Source organism: Megalobrama amblycephala, linkage group LG6, assembly GCF_018812025.1.
Source record: "Megalobrama amblycephala isolate DHTTF-2021 linkage group LG6, ASM1881202v1, whole genome shotgun sequence".
Classification (NCBI taxonomy): domain Eukaryota; kingdom Metazoa; phylum Chordata; class Actinopteri; order Cypriniformes; family Xenocyprididae; genus Megalobrama; species Megalobrama amblycephala.
Window position 1 is genome coordinate 42126937 of NC_063049.1, and position 21928 is coordinate 42148864.

At 35.6% G+C, this 21928-nt stretch overlaps 1 protein-coding gene across 1 annotated transcript in view; it reads left to right on the forward strand.

The window, feature by feature from the left end:
• ifih1 (interferon induced with helicase C domain 1) overlaps positions 1-20166 on the forward strand; it is a 38705-nt gene extending 18539 nt beyond the window's left edge. Inside the window, exons 7-16 of the mRNA XM_048194678.1 lie at positions 150-367; positions 2369-2473; positions 3700-3823; positions 6337-6552; positions 8516-8772; positions 8865-9014; positions 16729-16890; positions 16975-17168; positions 17295-17388; positions 19451-20166. Of these exons, the coding sequence (XP_048050635.1) occupies positions 150-367; positions 2369-2473; positions 3700-3823; positions 6337-6552; positions 8516-8772; positions 8865-9014; positions 16729-16890; positions 16975-17168; positions 17295-17388; positions 19451-19648 (1718 nt within the window). The 3' untranslated portion in view covers positions 19649-20166. The remainder of the gene's footprint in view (positions 1-149; positions 368-2368; positions 2474-3699; positions 3824-6336; positions 6553-8515; positions 8773-8864; positions 9015-16728; positions 16891-16974; positions 17169-17294; positions 17389-19450) is intronic.
• The last annotated feature ends 1762 nt before the right edge of the window (positions 20167-21928 follow it).

Below are 21928 nucleotides of genomic sequence, written 5' to 3' on the forward strand. Positions count from 1 at the left end.
TAAAAAAAAAACAAAACAAAAAAAAAAACTAATGCACTAGAAAGACATTAATAATTTAAAATATTAAGAATATTTTAATATCTAATATAATAATCTAATATATCTGGTAAATATGATTTTCAATACTGATTCAATTCCTATACTTGCAGAGTTCACCCTGATGGTTATTGATGAATGCCACCACACGAAGAAGGGTGATGTGTATAACCACATCATGATTCGCTACCTAAAACAAAAGCATAAGAACCAGCTGCTGAAGAAGCAGGAGAAAAGTCCAGTTCCGATCCCTCAGATTCTGGGTCTGACTGCCTCACCTGGTGTGGGAGGAGCAATGAGCCAGCAGATGGCAGAGCAACACATTCTCCAGGTAAATGACAATCTGTGTTGTTCCGCTAATCTGCATCTGAATCTGCAGTGACAGAAAAAAAAGTGATATTTGTATTTGTAAAAAAGTGATATATTGCAGTTTGAAATGTAAGTGATGAAAGAATGACTAGGTGTCATGAAAAAAGACAATATACACCTTGACCAGTACATTTTGAATATATATATATATATATATATATATATAATGTGTGTGTGTGTGTGGTAACACTTTAGATTAGGGTCCAATTCTCACTATTAACTAGCTGCTTATTAGCATGCATATTACTAGGATATTGGCTGTTTATTAGTATATAAAGCAGATATTAATACCTTATTCTGCATGACTGCGTGATAAAATTATGATAAAAACACTGATAATGTTACAAAAGTCTTCCAGGTCAAATAAAAAGCAGCACTACTGTTTTCAGCATTGATAATAATCAGAAATGTTTCATATTAGAATGATTTCTGAAGGATCATGTGACACTGAAGACTGCAGTAATGATGCTGAAAATTACAGTTTATAATATATATTATAATAAAAAACCCAGTTATTTAAAATTATTATAATATTTCACAATATTACTGTGTCAGCTGTATTTTTAATTAAATAAATTCAGCCTTGATGAGCATAATGTTTACAAAATATATATATATTTTTTTTTTTTAAATCTTACTGACCCCAAACTTTTGAACTGTGGTATAAACAAACATAGTACACTCTAAAAAATGTGAGGTTAAAAACAACCCAAGCTGGGTTAAAAAAGGACAATGGAAAGTGGTTGGGTTAAATGTTTGGCCAACATGCTGGGCAGTTTTATTTAACTCAACTATTGTTTAAAAATGAAGCCAAAATAGGTTGGAAATTAAAAAAAAAAAAATCAGACACATAATTACTAGAGGCAACAATAATAATCAAAAGGTGAACAATTATTAATAAGCAATTTAATAAATGTTTACTGTTTAATTATTATACATTAAACTTATTAATGTTCATTTCCAACATTCTTTGGGTTCATTTTAAGCAAGCAATACAGTAATTTTTAAACAATAGTTGCGTTAAATAAAACTACCCAGCAGGTTGGGCAAACATTTAACCCAACCACTGGGTAAAACAACCCAATATCTGGGTCCATTTTCAACCCAACTTGGGTTGTTTTTAACCCAGCATTTTTTAGAGTGTATAGCTCCTAAAAAGTTCTAAAAGAAGCTTCAATGGAATTGTTAAGGAACTGGAACCATTAAGTAGAAGCATATTTGTTACATTTGTAAAAATTCCCACACCCATGCCTACAAAACACACACTTTTATTGCCATACACAAAGATTTGGATTTTTTTCCTTCTTTTTTTTTTTGGAGAAGCAATCTTTTCCTTCCTTTCACAAATCAAATCTTCCCTAACTGTTTCTCTAATCGGACTTTTCCACATCCACACCCTCCTCGTCTCCCACATCTCTTACTGTTTTCTCCACCACAAAGCTGTTTCCAATGTTCCGCGCGCCCCTGCACTGGAGGCAGCCATAAACCTCTGCATGCCTTTCATGCCTCTCCAGCCAGGAGAGAGAATCAGCCCCAACCCTGCATTATTACCCTGCTGGTCTGCTTTACCATGAATCTTTATGACAGCACCACCAGAGCGCCAAGAGAAACTCTTTTGCATTCGTTTCTCAGTGCAAGAAAACAGGGTTATGATTTTCATGACTTTAACAGTTCCTAAGCATCTATATTTATTTACAACAAACATGCAAACATCAAACGTATACATAGTGCAACCAATGAAGTCTGATTCACAATCAAATGATTCTTATGAGCTGATTTCAACAGATCGTTCAAGAATCAAATGTCAATCAAAACAAATGCAAAAGGGAGTTTTGCTGTTTGTAAATGGTACTCAGTCAAGGTCAGTTTGTGTCCCTTGGTGTGTGATGTTATTGATCAGCTCATCTGTTAGTCATTTACAATCTGGAACTGAGAGTTCAAAAATTATTTTGATGAATTACAGATCTGCGCAAACTTGGATGCCTTCACAATAAAAACAAAGACTTTTGAAGAAGAAGAGGCCAAAACGCCATACAAAAGGATTGCAAGAGCAGAAGAGCGAAAGCAGGTAATTCCACTTAATCGTGGATTCACAAAACATTCTTAGGAATAAAATTCTTCTTAACTACTGTTTTCTTCTAATTTTTTCTTCTTAATTCTTACTCAAGAGAAAAGTTAAGAATATTCTGTATTCCAAAAACACTTAAAAATGTTATTATGTTTTTCTTAAGACAGATCATAAGCAGAATTCAAATTCTTCAAAAGAATCTTGCACAATGAACTGCATGTTGTTATGAAATTCTTGAAATTTAAATTACGAAATTTCTTAACTTCTTTCTCAAGAATATTTGGTAACACTTTAGTATGGGGAACAATCCTAACTTTTAACTTGCGTATTAGCTTGCATATTGGCTGTTTATTAATACTTATGAGGCACATATTAATGCCTTTTTCTGCACGATCATATTCTACATCCCTTGATCCTACCCAATACCTAAACTTAACAACTACCTTACTAACTATTAATAAGCAGTAAATTAGTAGCTTATTGAGGCAAAAGTCATAGTTAATGGTGAATATGTGTTCCCCATACTAAAGTGTTACCGAATATTTTGGTGAATTCAGCCCCAGATGGGGCGAGTGTCACGATTTTCTGTTTGGTGCCACTAGTAGCGCAGAAATTAACATTTAATAAATGTTTAGTTATTTCTAGAAAAATCTGTATAAACAACAAATAACAATACAAAGACTTCTTGCCTGTCAACAATAAAATGCAAGAAGATACGAACTGTACTGTTATGGCATTAGCATTAGGGATGCACGATATATCAGCCACCATATCGGTATGGTTCGATATATGTTCATTTTTAATGTTATCGTTATCGACCCAATAAGAAAATTTGGTTGATATCAAAGCCCATAAATTATGGATTATTTATTTCAGCTGAGACACTTCAGATGTCTGCCATGATGGTTTTGAATGGCTTGAAATATGATAAGGTAATCCAGTTAAGTGCAACATGTACAGCACAAGTCTGTCATATAAGCTACATAAAATTATAATTGTATGTTTGGGACATGACTTTGAATGGTGAGACTTGTTTTTGTAATCAGGCTCTCAAAAATAATATAAAAATTTGGATTTCGATTTATCGGCCAATATATCGGTTATCGGCTTTCAAATATAAAGAATTATCGGTTATCGGTATCGGCCAAAATTTTCATATTGGTGCATCCCTAGTTAGTATTCTGTTCAGAGGTGTATTATTTCAAAATGTCTACTGCATGTTAAAGGACCCGTTTGGAGACGTGATCAAGAAGATAATGGATGAAATCCACACACATGCTGGTCTTCTGCCCCTCTGTGAGCCCGGCACACAGAACTACGAACAGTGGGCGGTGCAGAAAGAGCAGAATGGTGAGAAAATTAAGACACTCTTAGATATATAGAGGTTTAATGGGTCATTCAAAACCTGGAAATATCAGGAAAAAGTAATAGAAATTATTAAAATCTTAAAGGTGTCATATACACTACTGTTCAAAAGTTTTAGAATGGAAAGATTTTTAAAGGGGACCTATAATACCCCCTTTCACAGGATGTGATATAAGTCTCTGGTGTCCCCAGAATGTGTCTGTGAAGTTTCAGCTCAAAATCCCCCACAGATCATTTATTATAGCTTGTCAAATTTGCCCTTATTTGGGTGTGAGCAAAAACACGCCGTTTTTGTGCGTGTCCCTTTAAATGCAAATGAGCTGCTGCTCCCGCCCCCTTTCCAGAAGAGGGCGGAGCTTTAACAGCTCAACAACAACAAAGCTGGAGAATCTCACGCAGCCAAAATGAGGATTGTCAGTAACGGTGTTCAGCATGATGACACCACAAAAACACAGTCGCAAAAATTTAAATCTCTCACTAGTCTGCTACTATAATATAAAGAAATATTTGCAAAATATTGCGCATGTTGCAAAAAAATCATTTTGTCAGAATACACGGATCCTTTAGAAAAGCTCTAAAAAGAGAAATTCTTTTTGTGACCAGCTAAACTAGCCAAACCACTTGAAATGTGTCTAGTTTGCTCTGCTGTAAAGTATTTAAATGACTAGATATTTTATGTTATGCAAGTATTTTATATTATTCATTGTTGTATAACTGTATAAATATATCACTTCCAACAATTGGAGATTGGATTTTACTGAAATGCGGTTTCTCTCTGTGAGTTCTCTGCTTCTTGCAGAAACCATGATTTAACCACCATATTGTTGAAGTCATGATAAGAATTTCATATACAGTCATGCACTCATGCAAAATGTGTTTCAGTAAGCCACAGTAATAACAGGGTCTCCTTCCTGTTTTTAACTGTATTTAACTGTGAATTCCAACAAAGTTTCTGATCTGTGTTCAGACATTCAGAATAACTGAACAGATCCAGAATTCATATAATAATAATAATAAGCATCCTCAAAGGCTAGTTATGACTAACTAGTATACTACAATCACCGCCTACTTTTTCAGCTTTGGTTACAGAGATATTTTAGTATTATTGATATACTATTATAGTTTTTGTTATTTTGAATTTGAATTAGATTTTATTTGTATATGTTCTGTTTACATTGTGATTTTAGTTAAAGTAATTTTGTTGTGTTTTTCATCTTTATTAGTTTTATTTTTTTAAATATGTCTATATAGTAGTGGCCAAAATTGATGTGCGGAGGGGATATTTGTTTTTAATTACCCAACAAAATATCAAAATATGAGGAAAATATTTGATATGTTTTAATAAATATTTTAAATAAGAGGGAAGAACAAAACACTAAACTTGATTAAGGTATTTATCCAACAAAATTATTTGACAAAAAAGGTAAACTACAGCTATAGGTTTTATTTGATTATGCAAAAAAATGCATAGAAAATGCATTCTCTCTCGTTTTTTGTATGTATTCATAATTTCTTTGAATGACAGCCTGTTCAAAAATTATGTCCGCATAATTTGGCATGTTTCATTGCGTTATCACAAATAATAAACAGTGAATAAATAATTGAATAAAGGCCAGACATCACTTTTGACCACTATGCAGTATGGTTTATAATTTAAATGTTTGTTGTAGTAATTTAAATTAAACTAATCAAAAATGAATAGTTTTTTATATTTTATATTATTTCAGGTAATGTATATTTTATTTCAAGTAATGAAAATGTTTTTTTATTTAATGATAATAACCCTGGTATATTTCTAGGAAATCCTGATGAAAACAACCAGCTCTAAAATGAATCACAGCATTAAAGCACTTGACACAAAAATAAGTAATTGGAAAATGGGTATATAAAAAATAAGGGTATAAGACAAGAGTACTTGAATTATTTAATGTGGGAATTAGAGTTGTCAAAAGTACCGACTTCGGTAACAATCTGTACTGAAATTTAAAAAATGTGCCGCTTTGAGCGTTGTCGAGTGGATTAGTAAACACCTCTGATTGACCATTGTGTTCACATGCTCAACAGATATGTCTGTGATTGGCTAATGATCAATGCACGGGAGTGTTTGAAAGCACACGGAAATGTTTGAATTTGAAAGCGTTTTGAAAGCAGGAGCGGTTCGCTGATAGACGCTTGCTATCAAACGCTCACATGTGTATCTGTGTTAGCGCTCAGTGAAGAGAGTCATTGATGGCTATTTACAACATTTTTGAAGCATTGATCATTGTAGCCAATCACAGATATATCCGATGAGCATGTGAACACAATGGCCAATCAGAGGTGTTTATGAATCCGCTCAACAGCGCTCAAAGCATCGCATTTTTAAAATTTCAGTACCGACTTGGTATCGAAGTCGATAGTGGGAATTAACTACTCATCCCATCATCCACTGCGAATGCTGACAGCAGTAATACTGTTAAACTCTATTATAAACTTTGACTGTCTGTATTGTTCACCAGCTGCTAAGGAAGAGAATCAGAAGGTCCGTGTGTGCGCCGAACATCTCCGCCATTACAACGAGGCTCTTCATCAGAGCAACACCATACGCATGTCAGACGCCTTCCACTTCCTCGACAAGTATCACAACGAAGAGCTGAAGACAAAATCCAGCCCCGATGAGGAAGGCACCATTACCATCACGGACACAGAGCGATTCCTCTTCACTTTGTTCAAAGGTATTATAAAAATGGACATCTTTTATGCGGCTCCAGCAATTACACAAGTTGTTAAAGGATTAGTTCACTTCAGAATTAATATTTCCTGATCATTTACTCACCTCCATGTCATCCAAGATGTTTATGTCTTTCTTTCTTCACTCGAGAAGAAATTAAGATTTTTGAGGAAAGCATTCCAGGATTTTTCTCCATATAGTGGACTTCACTGGGGTTCAACGGGTTGAAGGTCCAAATGTCAGTTTCAGTGCAGCTTCAAAGAGCTCTACATGATCCCAGACGAGGAATAAGGGTCTTATCTAGAGAAACCATCGGCCATTTTCTATAAAATAAAAATGTATATACTTTTTAACCACAAATGCTCATTGTGCACTGCTCTGCGATGCGCCATGCATTACGTTATCATGTTGAAAGGTCACGCGTGACGTAGGCGGAAGTACCACAGTAGGGTTTTCTCCTCCAAATTCAAAATTGTCTGACATCGTTGTTTTAAATTTTTTTTGTAAAGGCCATTTGACTTGGTTTTCGCACGTTCTCTTAGTAGACACTGGGTCGGTACTTCCTTCTTTCCAACGTGATTATGTAATGCTTGATGCATCGCAGAGCTAGTGCAAGACGAGCATTTGCGTTAAGACCCTTATTTCTCGGCTGGGATCCTGTAGAGCCCTTTGAAATCCACTGTATGGAGAAAAATCCTGGAATGTTTTCCTCAAAAACCTTCATTTCTTTTCAACTGAAGAAAGAAAGACATGAACATCTTGGACGACATGGGGGTGAGTAAATTATCAGGAAAATTTTCATTCTGAAGTGAACTAATCCTTTAATGAAACAAAACAAAGCATGGAGTCAAGCGTACTATTAAAAGAACAGATCAACCAGAAGATTTTATCATCATTTTTTCACTCATCCTCATGTTGTTCCATTGCCGTATTATTTTCTTTATTATGTGAGACACAACAAGAGACGTCCAATAAAGCCTGAGCACTTTATACTTTAAGAAAGAAAAAAGGCATGGGAACAACATGAGAGTGATCAAATGATGCCAAATTCAATTATTCATTTTCAATAAAGCTGAAAAAAATAAAATGTACATATTAGATTAAAAACTTAACTGACTGCAACTAACTGAAATAAAGTGTTTAAGTTGAAATGCTATTACTAAAACTAATACTGAAATAATAATAATAATAAAAGCTAAATAGAAATATTTAAAATGACAAAAGCACAAAATATTAATTAAATAATAAGTTAAATACTAATTCAAAATATGAATGAATACTAAAACACTTGTTTTTATATTAATTCATTCAATGTTTTGATATTCAACATTTGTTTTGATATTAATATAGACATATATTACAACTTTTGAAAGAAATTAAAGTTTTAGTAAATTTCTTGTTTTTGTCACTTCTATTAGTTTTCTTTTTTAAATATGTCAAATTTTTTGTATTCAGTTTTAGTTATTTTAGTACATCAAGTTAAACTAAGATGATAGCTGTTGCTTTGGTGACTAGCAGAGTATATATATATATATATATATATAAAAAATATTATCATAACATTATCATTTCATTATTAACATTTATCAAAACAACTTAGACAATTAATGTGGTTCAGATAACATAATATTTTGAGTTTCTGTTGATTAAACCAATTGCCTTCATTGTATTAACTCAAATTTTAATTTCAATGAACTCAACATTTTAAGGCATCCAGGTAACTTACTTTTTTAAGTTAACTCAAAAAATGCTTTTTTACAGTGTATATATAGTAGTCAACATTTGAAGTGGATCAAAACCTTTCATCAAAGTTGTCCTAAAATCGTCTTCCTATGACAACTTAGTTCTTAGGAGAACTTTGAAGAACTTTTTCGATCCACTTCAAATGTTGACTACTGTATTTCAAGTAACAAAAGTGTTTGTTATGGTTTTAGTTAACTATAAAAACCCTGCTTAATACACAACAGACAAAAAAGCAAAGCTGCAGGAGTTGATGGGAAAGCCAGAATATGAAAATAATAATCTGGCCCAACTGAAAACCATCATCCTGAAGGAATTCAGCACCAGAGAGGTGGCGAGAGGCATCATATTCACCCGGACCCGTCTCAGTGCCATCGCTCTCTGCCAATGGATTCAAGAAAACCCCAAGTTTGAGGAAGTGGGAGTCAGTGCCAGCTATCTGATCGGCGGTGGAGATCAGAGCGTGGTCAAACCGATGACCGCTGTGAGTCACTGAGCGATGTATCCGTTTCTGCAATTTCATTGATTTTGAGGCATAATATCAATTTAAATAAAACAATGTCTGGCTGTCTTCAGGCAGAGCAGAAGGATGTGTTGCAAAGGTTTCGTAAAGGGGAGATCAATCTGCTGATAGCCACCACTGTTGCAGAAGAGGGCTTGGACATCGCCGAGTGTAATGTCGTCATACGCTACTGCCTTGTGACTAATGAGGTCGCCATGATTCAGGTATGATTTAGATTATTGCTCATTTCTAAAGTTGATGCTACACTCTTTTTGGCCTATTCCTAAAGGTTTGATGTGTGTTATTTTTTTCAATCAATATTTACTTTGAAAAAGGGCATAACAGGCCCCCTTTAAGTTTTTTGGGCTCTGCCAGAATAGGTTTTCATACTTGAACACCTTATTTTTCCCATCTTTATCATTGTTGCAGCTCCTCTCTTCTCAGTCTGTCAGTAACACTCTGTTTAGTTCCTGCCTCTATGAAGCCCCTCCTTCTGAAAAGCTCAGTGTGTGCTGATTGGTTGGCTGGAGCAGTGTGTTGTGATTGGTCAAGCGCTTTGAGTGTGTTTAGGAAATGCCACGCCCCTTACCATAACCACCAGTTTCAACAGTCTACTAACCAACTCAACCAGGCCCCACCCCTTTATTTTGCATATGCCTTGGGCGGGAATTATTTAAATGAGGAATATTGAGATGTGTTCGTTGAACTTTGCATACCTTTTTCATGCTCAAACAGCAACACATTACACACTAAAGACAGATGAACATTAGGCTTAGTCTGTGTTACCTGTGTTCAATTGCAACACCGGTTTCATCACTTGCTCACCGCAGCACAGAGGCAATTTTTTTCAGTTTAACACATTAAAAATATTTAACACAATTAACACAATTAACGCAGTATCTATTTTTCTGTTATATGATCAAGCTCTTATTCATGCAACTGCTTTTAAACCATTCAAGCACGACAAGACAAAAGAGAAGGCGCTGTCTGAGAATGTTCCGCGCTTGATCGAACCATAACACACACAGCTTATGCCAAAATTTCCGTTTTGTCGAGTGTCCTCATAAGAGCAGTCTTAAAAGAACGTAAAGATTTGTTAGAAAATGGGACGAATAAGAATACACCATGCTAGGCCTAATATAAAATAACAAATAGGCTAACTTACACAATGTTTATATTTAAAAGTCAGATCTGCATCATGTGCAGCAACGGCAGATCTTAAAGTGTCATTGATGTTAATCAAAATACAAAGGGAGGAGAGAGAATTACTCACTTCTCAAGTCAAGTCAAGTCAAATTTATTTATATAGCGCTTTTACAATTGGTAATTGTTTCAAAGCAGCTTTACATATTAGAAGCACAGAAAAAAGGGAAGTGGTTAAAAATAAGCTGTACAAACAAGCGTGGTAATATGTAACATATACAAGATGGTGCTACATTAAGCCAATGTCGGCTGACTCCCAGGGGTGGAAAAAACCCCCTAGGAGAAAAACCCAGCGTGCTAACACTGGGAAAAAAGTCCTAGGAGGGAAAAAACCCCTTGGAAGATATATATAATATATGTAAATGGATATGGAGATCAAAATCTGAATTATACATTTTTATTATAGAGATTAAAAATAGATTATATATAAATATATGTAAGCGGATACGGGGATTAAAAATCTGAATTATAGATGCAGCCAGAACTGGATCTGTAGGCCCATTGTCTCCTGGGCTACGTTGTAGTCAGGTCCAGACACAGGTTCTCCATCTGATCTGGATACGGCCTGGATCCAGCACCCGGCAAACCTCAGGATAAGCAGAGAGACAGATATTAGCGTAGATGCCATTCTTATTCTGATGTACAGGTATATCTAGTGTTATAGGAAATGTTCTCGGTTCCGGCCGACCTAATTATTGCAGCGTAACAATCCTTTAACGGATTTGAAAAATGTTAATGTATTGATAATGTGTTATGTGTATGCAAGAGCAAAGAGATGTGTTTTTAGTCTAGATTTAAACTGACAGAGTGTGTCTGCTTCCCGAACAATGCTAGGAAGATTGTTCCAGAGTTTAGGTGCTAAATAGGAAAAGGATCTGCCGCCTTCAGTTGATTTTGATATTCTGGGTATTATCAACTGGCCTGAATTCTGAGATCGCAGTAAACGTGAAGGACTATAATGCATTAAGAGCTCACTTAGGTACTGGGGAGCTAAACCATTTAGAGCTTTATAAGTAAGTAGCAAGATTTTAAAATCTATACGATGTTTAATAGGGAGCCAATGTAATGTTGACAGAACTGGACTAATATGGTCATACTTTCTGGTTCTAGTAAGAACTCTAGCTGCCGCATTTTGGACCAACTGTAGTCTGTTTAAAAGCCGAGCAGAACAACCACCCAGTAGAGCGTTACAATAATCTAGTCTTGAGGTCATGAATGCATGAACCAACTGTTCCGCATTTGTCATTGAGAGCATATGTCGTAATTTAGATATATTTTTTAGATGGAAGAAGGCGGTTTTACAGATACTAGAAACATGACTTTCAAATGAAAGATTGGTATCGAAGAGCACACCCAGGTTCCTAACTGAGGACGAAGGTTTAATGGAGCACCCGTCAAGCGTTAGGGAGTATTCAAGGTTTTTTCGTGAGGAAGTTTTTGGTCCAAAGATTAGGATATCAGTTTTTTCTGAATTTAATAATAAGAAATTTCTTGTCATCCAGTTTTTAATGTCAGCTATGCATTCTGTTAGTTTTGTGAATTTGTAGGTTTCGTCAGGGCGCGAGGAAATATAGAGCTGAGTATCATCAGCGTAGCAGTGAAAACTAACACCATGCTTCCTAATTCTCTCTCCTAAGGGCAGCATGTACAGAGTGAAAAGCAACGGTCCTAGTACTGAGCCTTGTGGTACTCCATATTGAACTTGTGAGCGATACGACATCTCTTCATTAACTACTACAGACTGATAACGGTCAGATAAGTACGATTTGAACCATGCCAAAGCAATTCCACTAATGCCAATATAGTTTTCAAGTCTTTTTAAAAGAATGTTGTGATCGATAGTGTCAAAAGCAGCACTGAGATCTAATAACACTAATAGAGAAATACAGCCACGATCGGATGATAAGAGTAGATCATTTGTAACTCTAACGAGAGCAGTCTCAGTACTATGGTATGGTCTAAATCCTGACTGGAAATCCTCACAGATTCCATTTCTTTCTAAAAAGGAGCACAGTTGTGTTGAAACTGCCTTTTCTAGTATCTTTGACAGAAAAGGTAGATTCGAGATTGGCCTGTAATTTACTAAATCTCTCGGATCTAGTTGAGGTTTTTTAATAAGAGGTTTAATAATAGCCTGCTTAAAGGTTTTTGGCACGTATCCTAGTGTTAAGGATGAATTAATTATATCAAGAAGTGGACCTACGACCTCTGGAAGCATTTCTTTCAGTAGTTTAGTCGGCATTGGGTCTAACATACATGTCGTTGATTTTGATGATTTGATAAGTTTAGATAATTCTTCCTCTCCTATAGCGGCGAATGATTCTAGTTTTACCTCAGGGACACTACAGTGCACTGTCTGAAGCGAAACTGTGGACGGTTGCATGTTTTTAATTTTCTCTCTAATATTATCAATCTTGCAAGTAAAGAAGTTCATAAAGTCATTACTGCTGTGCTCTATGGAAACGTCAGCAGTTGAATCTCTGTTTCTAGTTAATTTAGCCACTGTGTCAAATAAATACCTAGGATTATGTTTGTTTTCTATTAAGAGATTTGAAAAATAAGTAGATCTAGCATTTCTTATAGCCGTTCTGTACTCAATCATTTTTTCTTTCCACGAAAGGCAAAAAACTTCTAGTTTTGTTTTCTTCCAACTACGTTCAGTTTTTCTAACAGCTCGTTTTAGAGCCCGAGTGTGCTCATCATACCACGGCGTTGGATTAGTTTCCTTAATCTTCTTTAGACGTAAAGGAGCGACTGCATCTAATGTGCTGGAAAAGAGAGAGCCAATAGTTTCTGTTGCAGCATCGAGTTCTTCTAAGTTGTCAGGTATACTAAGGCGATGAAACTGCTCGGGGAGATTATTTATAAAGCAATCTTTAGTGGTAGACGTGATGGTTCTACAATATTTATGGCTGGGTGGTGGTTTTGTAGCCTTGGCTAATTGTATTATACACGACACTAAATAATGATCTGATATATCATCGCTCTGCTGTAGAATTTCAACAGCATCAATATCAATTCCATGCGACAGTATTAGATCTAAGGTATGATTACGACAATGAGTGGGTCCTGACACGTGTTGTCTAACTCCAATAGAGTTTAAAATGTCTGCAAATGCCAATCCAAATGCGTCTTTATTATTATCTACATGGATATTAAAATCACCAACAACAAGGACTTTATCCGCAGCCAGTACTAACTCTGATAGAAAATCAGCAAATTCTTTGATAAAGTCTGTATGGTGTCCTGGTGGCCTGTATACAGTAGCCAGCACAAATGTCAACTTACATAATGTTACATAAAGCACCATCACTTCAAAGGAGTTATATTTGAAATTCTTTTGAATGATTCTGAATATATTACTATAAATTACAGCAACACCTCCCCCTTTGCCTTTCTGTCGAGGATTGTGTCGATAATCATAACCTTGAGGACTAGATTCATTTAAAGTAATGTAATCGTCTGGTTTTAGCCAGGTTTCTGTCAAACACAGCAAGTCTAGTTTATTGTCTGTGATAATTTCATTTACAATAAGTGCTTTTGAAGAAATAGATCTAATATTCAGTAACCCAAGCTTTATCATTTGTTTATCTGATTTATCTGTGATTTTCATTTTTTGAACATCAATTAAATTTTTACCCTTAAAAGGTTTCGGAAGTTTTTTGTATTTACTAGTTCGAGGTACAGACACAGTCTCTATGTGATAATATCTAGGTGAAAGAGTTTCTATGTGCTGTGAATTATTTGAGTTCTGTGACGTGAGGCGGCTAGCAGACGGTCGGTTTAGCCAGTTTGTCTGCGTCCTGATCTGGGCCTGATCTGATCTTCTCTTGACTAAAGAACTTAAACATTCTGTTCCTTATTAAACATTCTGTTCCTTATTTATTTGGTTCCACAGTTTGATTTTTATTTTTTATATATATAGACGTTGTGTAAGTTAGCATTTTTGTTATTTTATATTAGGCCTAGCATGTTGTATTCTTATTTGTTTTGTTAATAAAAGTTCTATGTTTAATATAAACGAGTTTGTCGTTGTACTGTTTTGTTGTTTTGTTTTTCAGTAAGAATAATAACTTACCATTCAAAGTAAAAGTAAAATGCACACAGTCGCACCGGCATTCATAAGCGATTTAAAAAAATGTTTTTAAATAAAGTGACACCAGTATTACAAGTGTTGTCGCATGTTGATTAACTTGTGGGAAAATTTTCTCATCACATCCCTAATGAACATGTAAAAAAACACACAAAAAACATAATAGGACAACGTAATGTATTTGTTTCCAGAACCATATTCAATGTAAGCTGTCTGTGGTTTGGGTTCATAGATTTCATAACAGGATGTGTGAAACAAGCCAGGCAATATAGTATACACAATATGTTACGTCATGAACATTTATGCAGACTTTGTGATTGTGGTTGACCAATATGGGATTTTTTTTTTTTATGGTCAATGCAACTACTATTATTTTAGTTTGGTATGGAGCAGTGGTGTCAGCGCTGCAGAGTTTAGCTTCAACCCTAATTAAACACACCTGACCCAGCTAATCAAGTCCTTCAGGCTTATTTGAAAACTGCAGGTATGTGTGTTGGATCAGGGTTGGAACTAAACTCTGCAGGGCTGTGGCCTTCCAGGAACTGAGTTTAACACCTGTTTTTGTGTATTGAAGCTGCTGTGACAATGTAATTATCTGTAAAGGATCAATACAGTATCAATACAATACAATAACATCTAGAGGGCAGTGTGGAAAAATACAACCCGAATTCCGGAAATGTTGGAACATTTTTTAAATAAATGAAAACTAAAAGACTTTCAAATCACATGAGCCAATATTTTATTCACAATAGAACATAGATAACATAACAAATGTTTAAAGGGAGAAATTTTATCCACTAAATGAGCTCAAATATGATGCCTGCTACAGGTCTCAAAAAGGTTGGCACGGGGGCAACAAATGGCTGAAAAAGCAAGAAATTTTGAAAAGATTCAGCTGGGAGAACATCTAGCAACTAATTAAGTTAATTGATATCAGGTCTGTAACATGATTAGCTATAAAAGGGATGTCTAAGAGAGCCAGAGTCTCTCAGAAGTAAAGATGGGCAGAGCTTTGAAAGAGTGCGTAAAACGATTGTGGAATACTTTAAAAACAATTTTCCTCAATGTCAAATAGCAAAGGCTTTGCAATCTACAGTGCATAACATCACCAAAAGATTCAGAGAAACTGGAGAAATCTCTGTGCGTAAGGGGCAAGGCCGAAGACCTTTATTGGATGCCCGTGGTCTCCGGCCTTCAGACGACACTGCATCACTCATCAGCATGATTGTGTCAATGACATTACTAAATGGGCCCAGGAATACTTCCAGAAACCACTGTCGGTAAACACAATCCGCCGTGCCATCTGCAGATGCCAACTAAAGCTCTATCATGCAAAAAGGAAGCCATATGTGAACATGGTCCAGAAGCTCCATCGTGTCCTGTGGGCCAAGACTCATTTAAAATGGACTGTTTCAATGTGGAAAAGTGCATTCCTTCATCGTAGAAAAGTCTGGGTGCTGAATTGCCCACAGTCCAGATCTTTCACCTATAGAGAACATTTGACACACCATTAAACCAAAAAAACATCAAAGACGTTTCAGCAGCTAGAACCCTGTATCAGACAAGAATGGGACCAAGTGGGACCCAAGAATGGGACCAAACACCTAAACTCCAGAAACTCATAACCTCGATGCCCAGACGTCTTCAAACTGTTTTGAAAAGAAGAGGAAATGCTACACCATGGTAAACATGGTGTAGCATTTACTATATTATATTACTATAATAAACTATTTTGAGACCTGTAGTAGGCATCAAATTTGAAATGAGCTCATTTTGTGCATAAAATTGTAAGATTTCTCAGTTTAAACATTTGTTATGTTATCTATGTTCTATTGTGAATAAAATATTGGCTCATGTGATTTGAAAGTCTTTTAGTCCCAAAAACGTCCCAACATTTCCAGATTTCGGGTTGTATTAAATAATATGTTTGGGGTCAGGAAGATTTTTTTCAACAAAGTCTCTTCTGCTCACTAACGCTGCATTTATTTGATCAAAAATATAGAAAAAAAGCGGTAATATTGGGAGATATTATTACAATTTAAAATAATGTTTCTATTTGAATACATTTTAAAATTTAATTTATTTCTGGGCCGTGAAGCTGAATTTTCACCATAATTACTCCAGTCTTCAGTGTCACATGATCCTTCAGAAATCATTCTAATATGCAGATTTGCTGCTCAAGAAACATTTCTTCTTATTATAAATCTTGAAAAGAGTCATGCTGCTTCATATTTTTGTGGAAACTATGATTTTCCAGGATTCTTTGATGAAAAGAAAGCTCAAAAGCATTTATTTGAAATAGAAATCTTCTGTAACCTTTTAAATGTCAATTTTGACCAATTTTAATGCTGAAAATAGTATTAAATTCTTACTGACCTCAAATTTTTGAACAAAATGACATTAGGCTGAATGACCATTTCTGATAATAGGGCAATTTTAAAATGGCCATAATTTTGGAAAATTATGTCTAATATTTCAGTCCATCACTACTTATAAAGTGACAAATGAAGTGATCAGAGACTTGCGTATTGAACACTGCTGAAGTCATGCTTGTTTTTGAGATTGTATTCTCATGCTAAAGTATCTGTGATCAGCATTCTTCTAATGAAGTTGTAAGAAGTGCCATCTTTCCCTCTCCGCAGGCCCGTGGACGAGGACGAGCGGAGGACAGTAGTTACACGCTGGTGGCGGAGGCAGGGTCTGGGGTGGCAGAGAGAGAGAGCGTTAACGAATACAGGGAGAAAATGATGAGCAAAGCCATCACCAAAGTGTGCAAGATGAATCGAGCAGACTATGAGAAGAAAGTGAGAATCTACTTCAATGACTGTAGAAAATAAACTGCAACGTACCTCACCTCACAAAAGAAACGTTTTTTTGGTTTTGTGTAGATCAGAGAGTTTCAGATCCAGGCCATAATGGAGGAGAAGGTCAAGATAAAGAAGAAACAGCAGAAGGGAATGATGAAGGAATCGCCATCCAAAATCAGCCTGAGCTGCAGGCAGTGCAGTGTGTTCGTGTGCTCTGGAGAAAACATTGAGATCATCGAGAAGATGCACCATGTCAATGTCACCGAGCAGTTTAGGTAAAAACTTGATTGTCACAAATACCTTTATCAGAAAACTTACTTAAAACTGCGAATTATGTTTATCCTGCATGATGATGATGGTAAAATCAATCAGTAAAATATAAATGTTGTTGACATTTGCAGTAAGTTGTTTACAGTCCGAGAGAATACGTCACTACAGGAGCGACTCTTGGACTACGAGACCAACGGAGTCATTGCATGCAAAAACTGCGGACAGGTGCGTGCTGACGTCAGCTCTTCCATTCAAATAAACCGTCTATGCGTCATAACAGTATTCTGTCAAAATTCAGTTTGACTCGCTCTTAAGGACATTAGACAACTGTGAACTTCACAGAACTGAGTAGTGTAAGAAAAACACTTATCTATAAAACCATTTACAAAAAACAACTCTACACTCTTATGAAAACCCACAGTATTTTTAAACACCTTCAGTATTAGGCCTAGGCAATATATTTATAAATATATGATTAAAATGACATGATTAAAGGGGCTATATGTACGAATTTTCAAGTATTAATTGCTTTTTTATTAATATGTACGCAAGAGGATTAGGGCCAAGCAATAATAAAAACATAAAACCATCTCGAGATTAAAGTTGTTAAATTTTGAGAAAAAAGTCGAAATAAAATGTTGAGAATAAACTTGTTAAATTACGAGAAAAAAATCGTTAAATTTCAAGAAAAAAGTCGAGATAAAATGTTGAGAATAAACTCGTTAAATTTCAAGAAAAAAGTCGAAATAAAATGTTGAGAATAAACTCGTTAAATTACGATAAAAAACTCGTTAAATTTCAAGAAAAAAGTCGAGTTAAAATGTTGAGAATAAAGTCATTAAATTACGAGAAAAAACTCGTTAAATTGAGAAAAACAAGATAAAATGTTGAGAATAAAGTCATTAAATTACGAGAACAAATTCGTTAAATTATGAGAACAAATTCGTTAAATTACGAGAACAAATTTGTTACGAATTTGTTCTCATAATTTAACGACTTTTTTCTCGTAATTTACTTTTTTCTCGTAATTTAATGACTTTATTCTCAACATTTTATCTCGACTTTTTTCTTGAAATTTAACGACATTTTTCTCATAATTTAACGAATTTGTTCTCGTAATTTAATGACTTTTTTTTCGTAATTTAATGACTTTATTCTCAACATTTTATCTCGACCTTTTTCTCGAAATTTAACGAGTTTTTTCTCATAGTTTAACAAGTTTATTCTCAACATTTTATTTCAACTTTTTTCTCGAAATTTAACAACTTTAATCTCAAGATGGTTTTATTTTTTTATTATTGCTTGGCCCCAATCCTCTTCCGTAAATATGCGAACAGCTTGAAACAAAACTTAAAAATGAGACCTTTCCCGACTTCCTAAGTTGTCTATGAAAGCCTGTAGACTGGTTTTTATATGAAGGACTCGGGACGTCCAAGGTTGTGACGGTTACGCGCACTCCAGATAAACTCTCTTCCAATCAATCATGCATGAAATAAATGCATATGCAATGTTCAGGATAATGGCAAAACAGCTACTGTAATGTCAGTGTGTCATGCAAAGAAAACCGCTTAATTAAAACCTTAGTCTCACATACCCAGATCTATATGGTCTCAAATATACTTCTTAATCAAACTATCATAACAGTGTAGTTTTAATAACCTCATCTGTCAACATGATGGCGGTGAATCACAGAGCTGGTTCAAACATATCCACATCGATATGATCAGATGCTTTCTTAACTGCCGTTTTCTCACAGCTGTTGATTTTGTTGTTTGTTTATTGCATGATGCAAAGGTATTTCCATCTTCAGTCTTTTTACTTCTAAGCAAAGAACGAGAAAGAATTTTGTGCCGTGAGTAACGTTAATGTCAGGGCCTTGAATCATGTTCAGTCTCTAGCACTAGCATGAGCAATAAGCTGATGGGCTGCAGTTCGCTTAACGGCCACTGGTGTCGCTAATAACACATTACTGAATTCTACATATGGTCCCGTTAAATAATGTAAAAATATGTTTTTTTTTTATATATTTTAAATACTATTCATGTATTTTCCAGCTTTTTAATGATACTCAATATATCTTTTGATATGTACTTGACCTGAAATGGCAAAAATTGAGATGTTTTTTAGAGTAGCCAAGTAGATTCAAAATTTTTCATAAAAGTAGTAAAATATTGGCAACAAACATCACAAAACATATACAGTACAGTATAGTAAAATAGCAAACAGTATGTATCTCCTTTAGTATGCATTTGTTTTAAATATTTTGTTTTGTCTCGTTCCTGAGCAGCAATGGGGCTCGATGATGCTGTATAAAAGCATTGAGTGTCCCTGCCTCCATATCAAGAACTTTGTGGTCACATATGGCTCCAAGAAGAAGACGTTCAGCAAATGGAGCGAGCTGCCCATACGTTTCACTGCATTTGACTACACCCAACACGCCGATCTCCTTGTAGAGGACTCAGAGGAAGACATGGACTTTGATTGAAAATTAAGAGCTGAAAATATTCAAACTCCTCTGTCACAGTCAATCAAATGTCATTACCTGTAAAATGATGCATTGTTTACCAAGTCTGTTGTATTGCAAGCACTGGCACTTCTAAACATTAAGTGGGGAAATGGAATCTGTCATTTCCAGAATTTATTTCATCTCAAGTGACACTTTTAAATTCTGGTTCTAATGTATCAGATATTGTTTATTTCTGTTTAATTTCTTGATTTAAATATGCCTTTGCAAAAACAAATCAGGGCAAAGTCTTGTAAGCTAAAAAGAAGGTTTGCTTCAGCACCACTCATCAGCAAACTGCATTTACTAAAACTGCACTGAATGAAGAGATTTTGATTGATTTTACAGTCTGAGCTTTTGTTCTGTAACATTTAATGCATGTAGAATCAGTGAAGCAGACGCAGTCTGTCACAGTACTGATTTTGTCCCAAGTGTTTCGGTACAGATTTACTCTAGAGGATATCATGCAATGTGCTATAAATACTTTACATTATAACGACCCTTAATGTGTCATCTGTTTTCTATTTCTCGCATGAACAGTCTTTGATTATGAATCATGCATTCATGAAAAAAAAAAAAAAAAAAAAAAAAAACGAGATGGACCATCAGGGAAGAGTGTGACACATACTTTCTCCTTTCTCACACACCTGTTCAGGTGTTCTCAGAAAGACAAGGGCTCCCTTTGAGCAAACATCACCTGAGAAAACCTGTCAGGAATCTGGCTCTCATTATGCATGACAAGTTTTGAATGCTCAACAAGTTTTTCCAGAGTCAAAGTACTAACACTGATTATCTCTTCATCGTGGCACCCGTTAGTGGGTGGGATATATTAGGCAGCAAGTGAACATTTTGTCAAGTCAAGTCACCTTTATTTATATAGTGCTTTTTACAATGCACATTATGTCAAAGCAGCTTTACATTGATAACTGGTACATAATTTTGGCTGCACAGCAGCTCTTAAAGAATAGTGTCAATGCAGGCAGATCAAAGCACTGTTGAATATCAAATGTCAAGTCAAATGTCAAGTGTCCCCAACTAAGCAAGCCAAAGGCGACAGCGGCAAGGAACCCAAACTCCCAACAGGTGACATCAGGTGGCAAACAAGTGGCAAATAGGTGTTAAAATGGAGAAAAAAACCTTGGGAGAAACCAGGGCCAGTTCTTCTCTGGCGAACAGTGCTTTGTTACGAATCAGGTTGCTATCATAAGTTCGATAGGATCGCAACATTCAAAGTATTTATTTCAGTTCCATCCATTTGAGGATCGTATTCATCACGCCGGTATGGTCGGTCTGTTGAGGAACTGTGGCACTGGCTGTCGTGTGCCGCAAGTTGATGTGTTAGAAGCAGGAAAAAATGGGCAAGCGTAAGGATTTGAGCGTGTTTGACAAGGGTCCAATTGTGATGGCTAGACGACTGGGTCAGAGCATCTCCAAAACTGCAGCTCTTGTGGGGTGTTCCCGGTCTGCAGTGGTCAGTATCTATCAAAAGTGCTCCAAGGAAGGAACAGTGGTGAACCGGCGACAGGGTCATGGGCGGCCAAGACTCATTGATGCACGTGGGGAGTGAAGGCTGGCCCGATCCAACAGACGAGCTACTGTAGCTCAAATTGCTCAAGAAGTTAATGCTGGTTCTGATAGAAAGGTGTCAGAATACACAGTGCATTGCAGTTTGTTGTGTATGGAGCTGCATAGCTGCAGACCAGTCAGGGTGTCCATGCTGACCAACAGTGGACACGAGAGCATCAGAACTGGTTCAGGAATGGTTCAAAAAATGGTTCAGCAATGGTTTGAGGAGCACAACAACGAGTTTGAGGTGTTGACTTGGCCTCCAAATTCCCCAGATCTCAATCCAATCGAGCATCTGTGGGATGTGCTGAACAAACAAAGAAGGTGGTCATAATGTTATGCCTGATCAGTGTAATTATATATATATATATATATATATATATATATATATATATATATATACACACACACACACACTATATAATAGTATATGATATTATATAAACATATAATATCATGTGTACTGTAAAAAAATTTAAAAATCAAGGTTTTTTAGCATTTAAATGCATCAGGTGTGTGCAAACGTTTGACTAGTAATGTCCTCAATAAAAACTAAAACATACACTACCAGAAACTAATTATGCACTTCTGGGAGAAGTGTTCATTGTTATGGCTGCATCTATACTGATATGTACTTTTGTAGAAAATGTATGCAGTATTACTTGCATGCACATTTTGACAATGTAATTCCAGTCA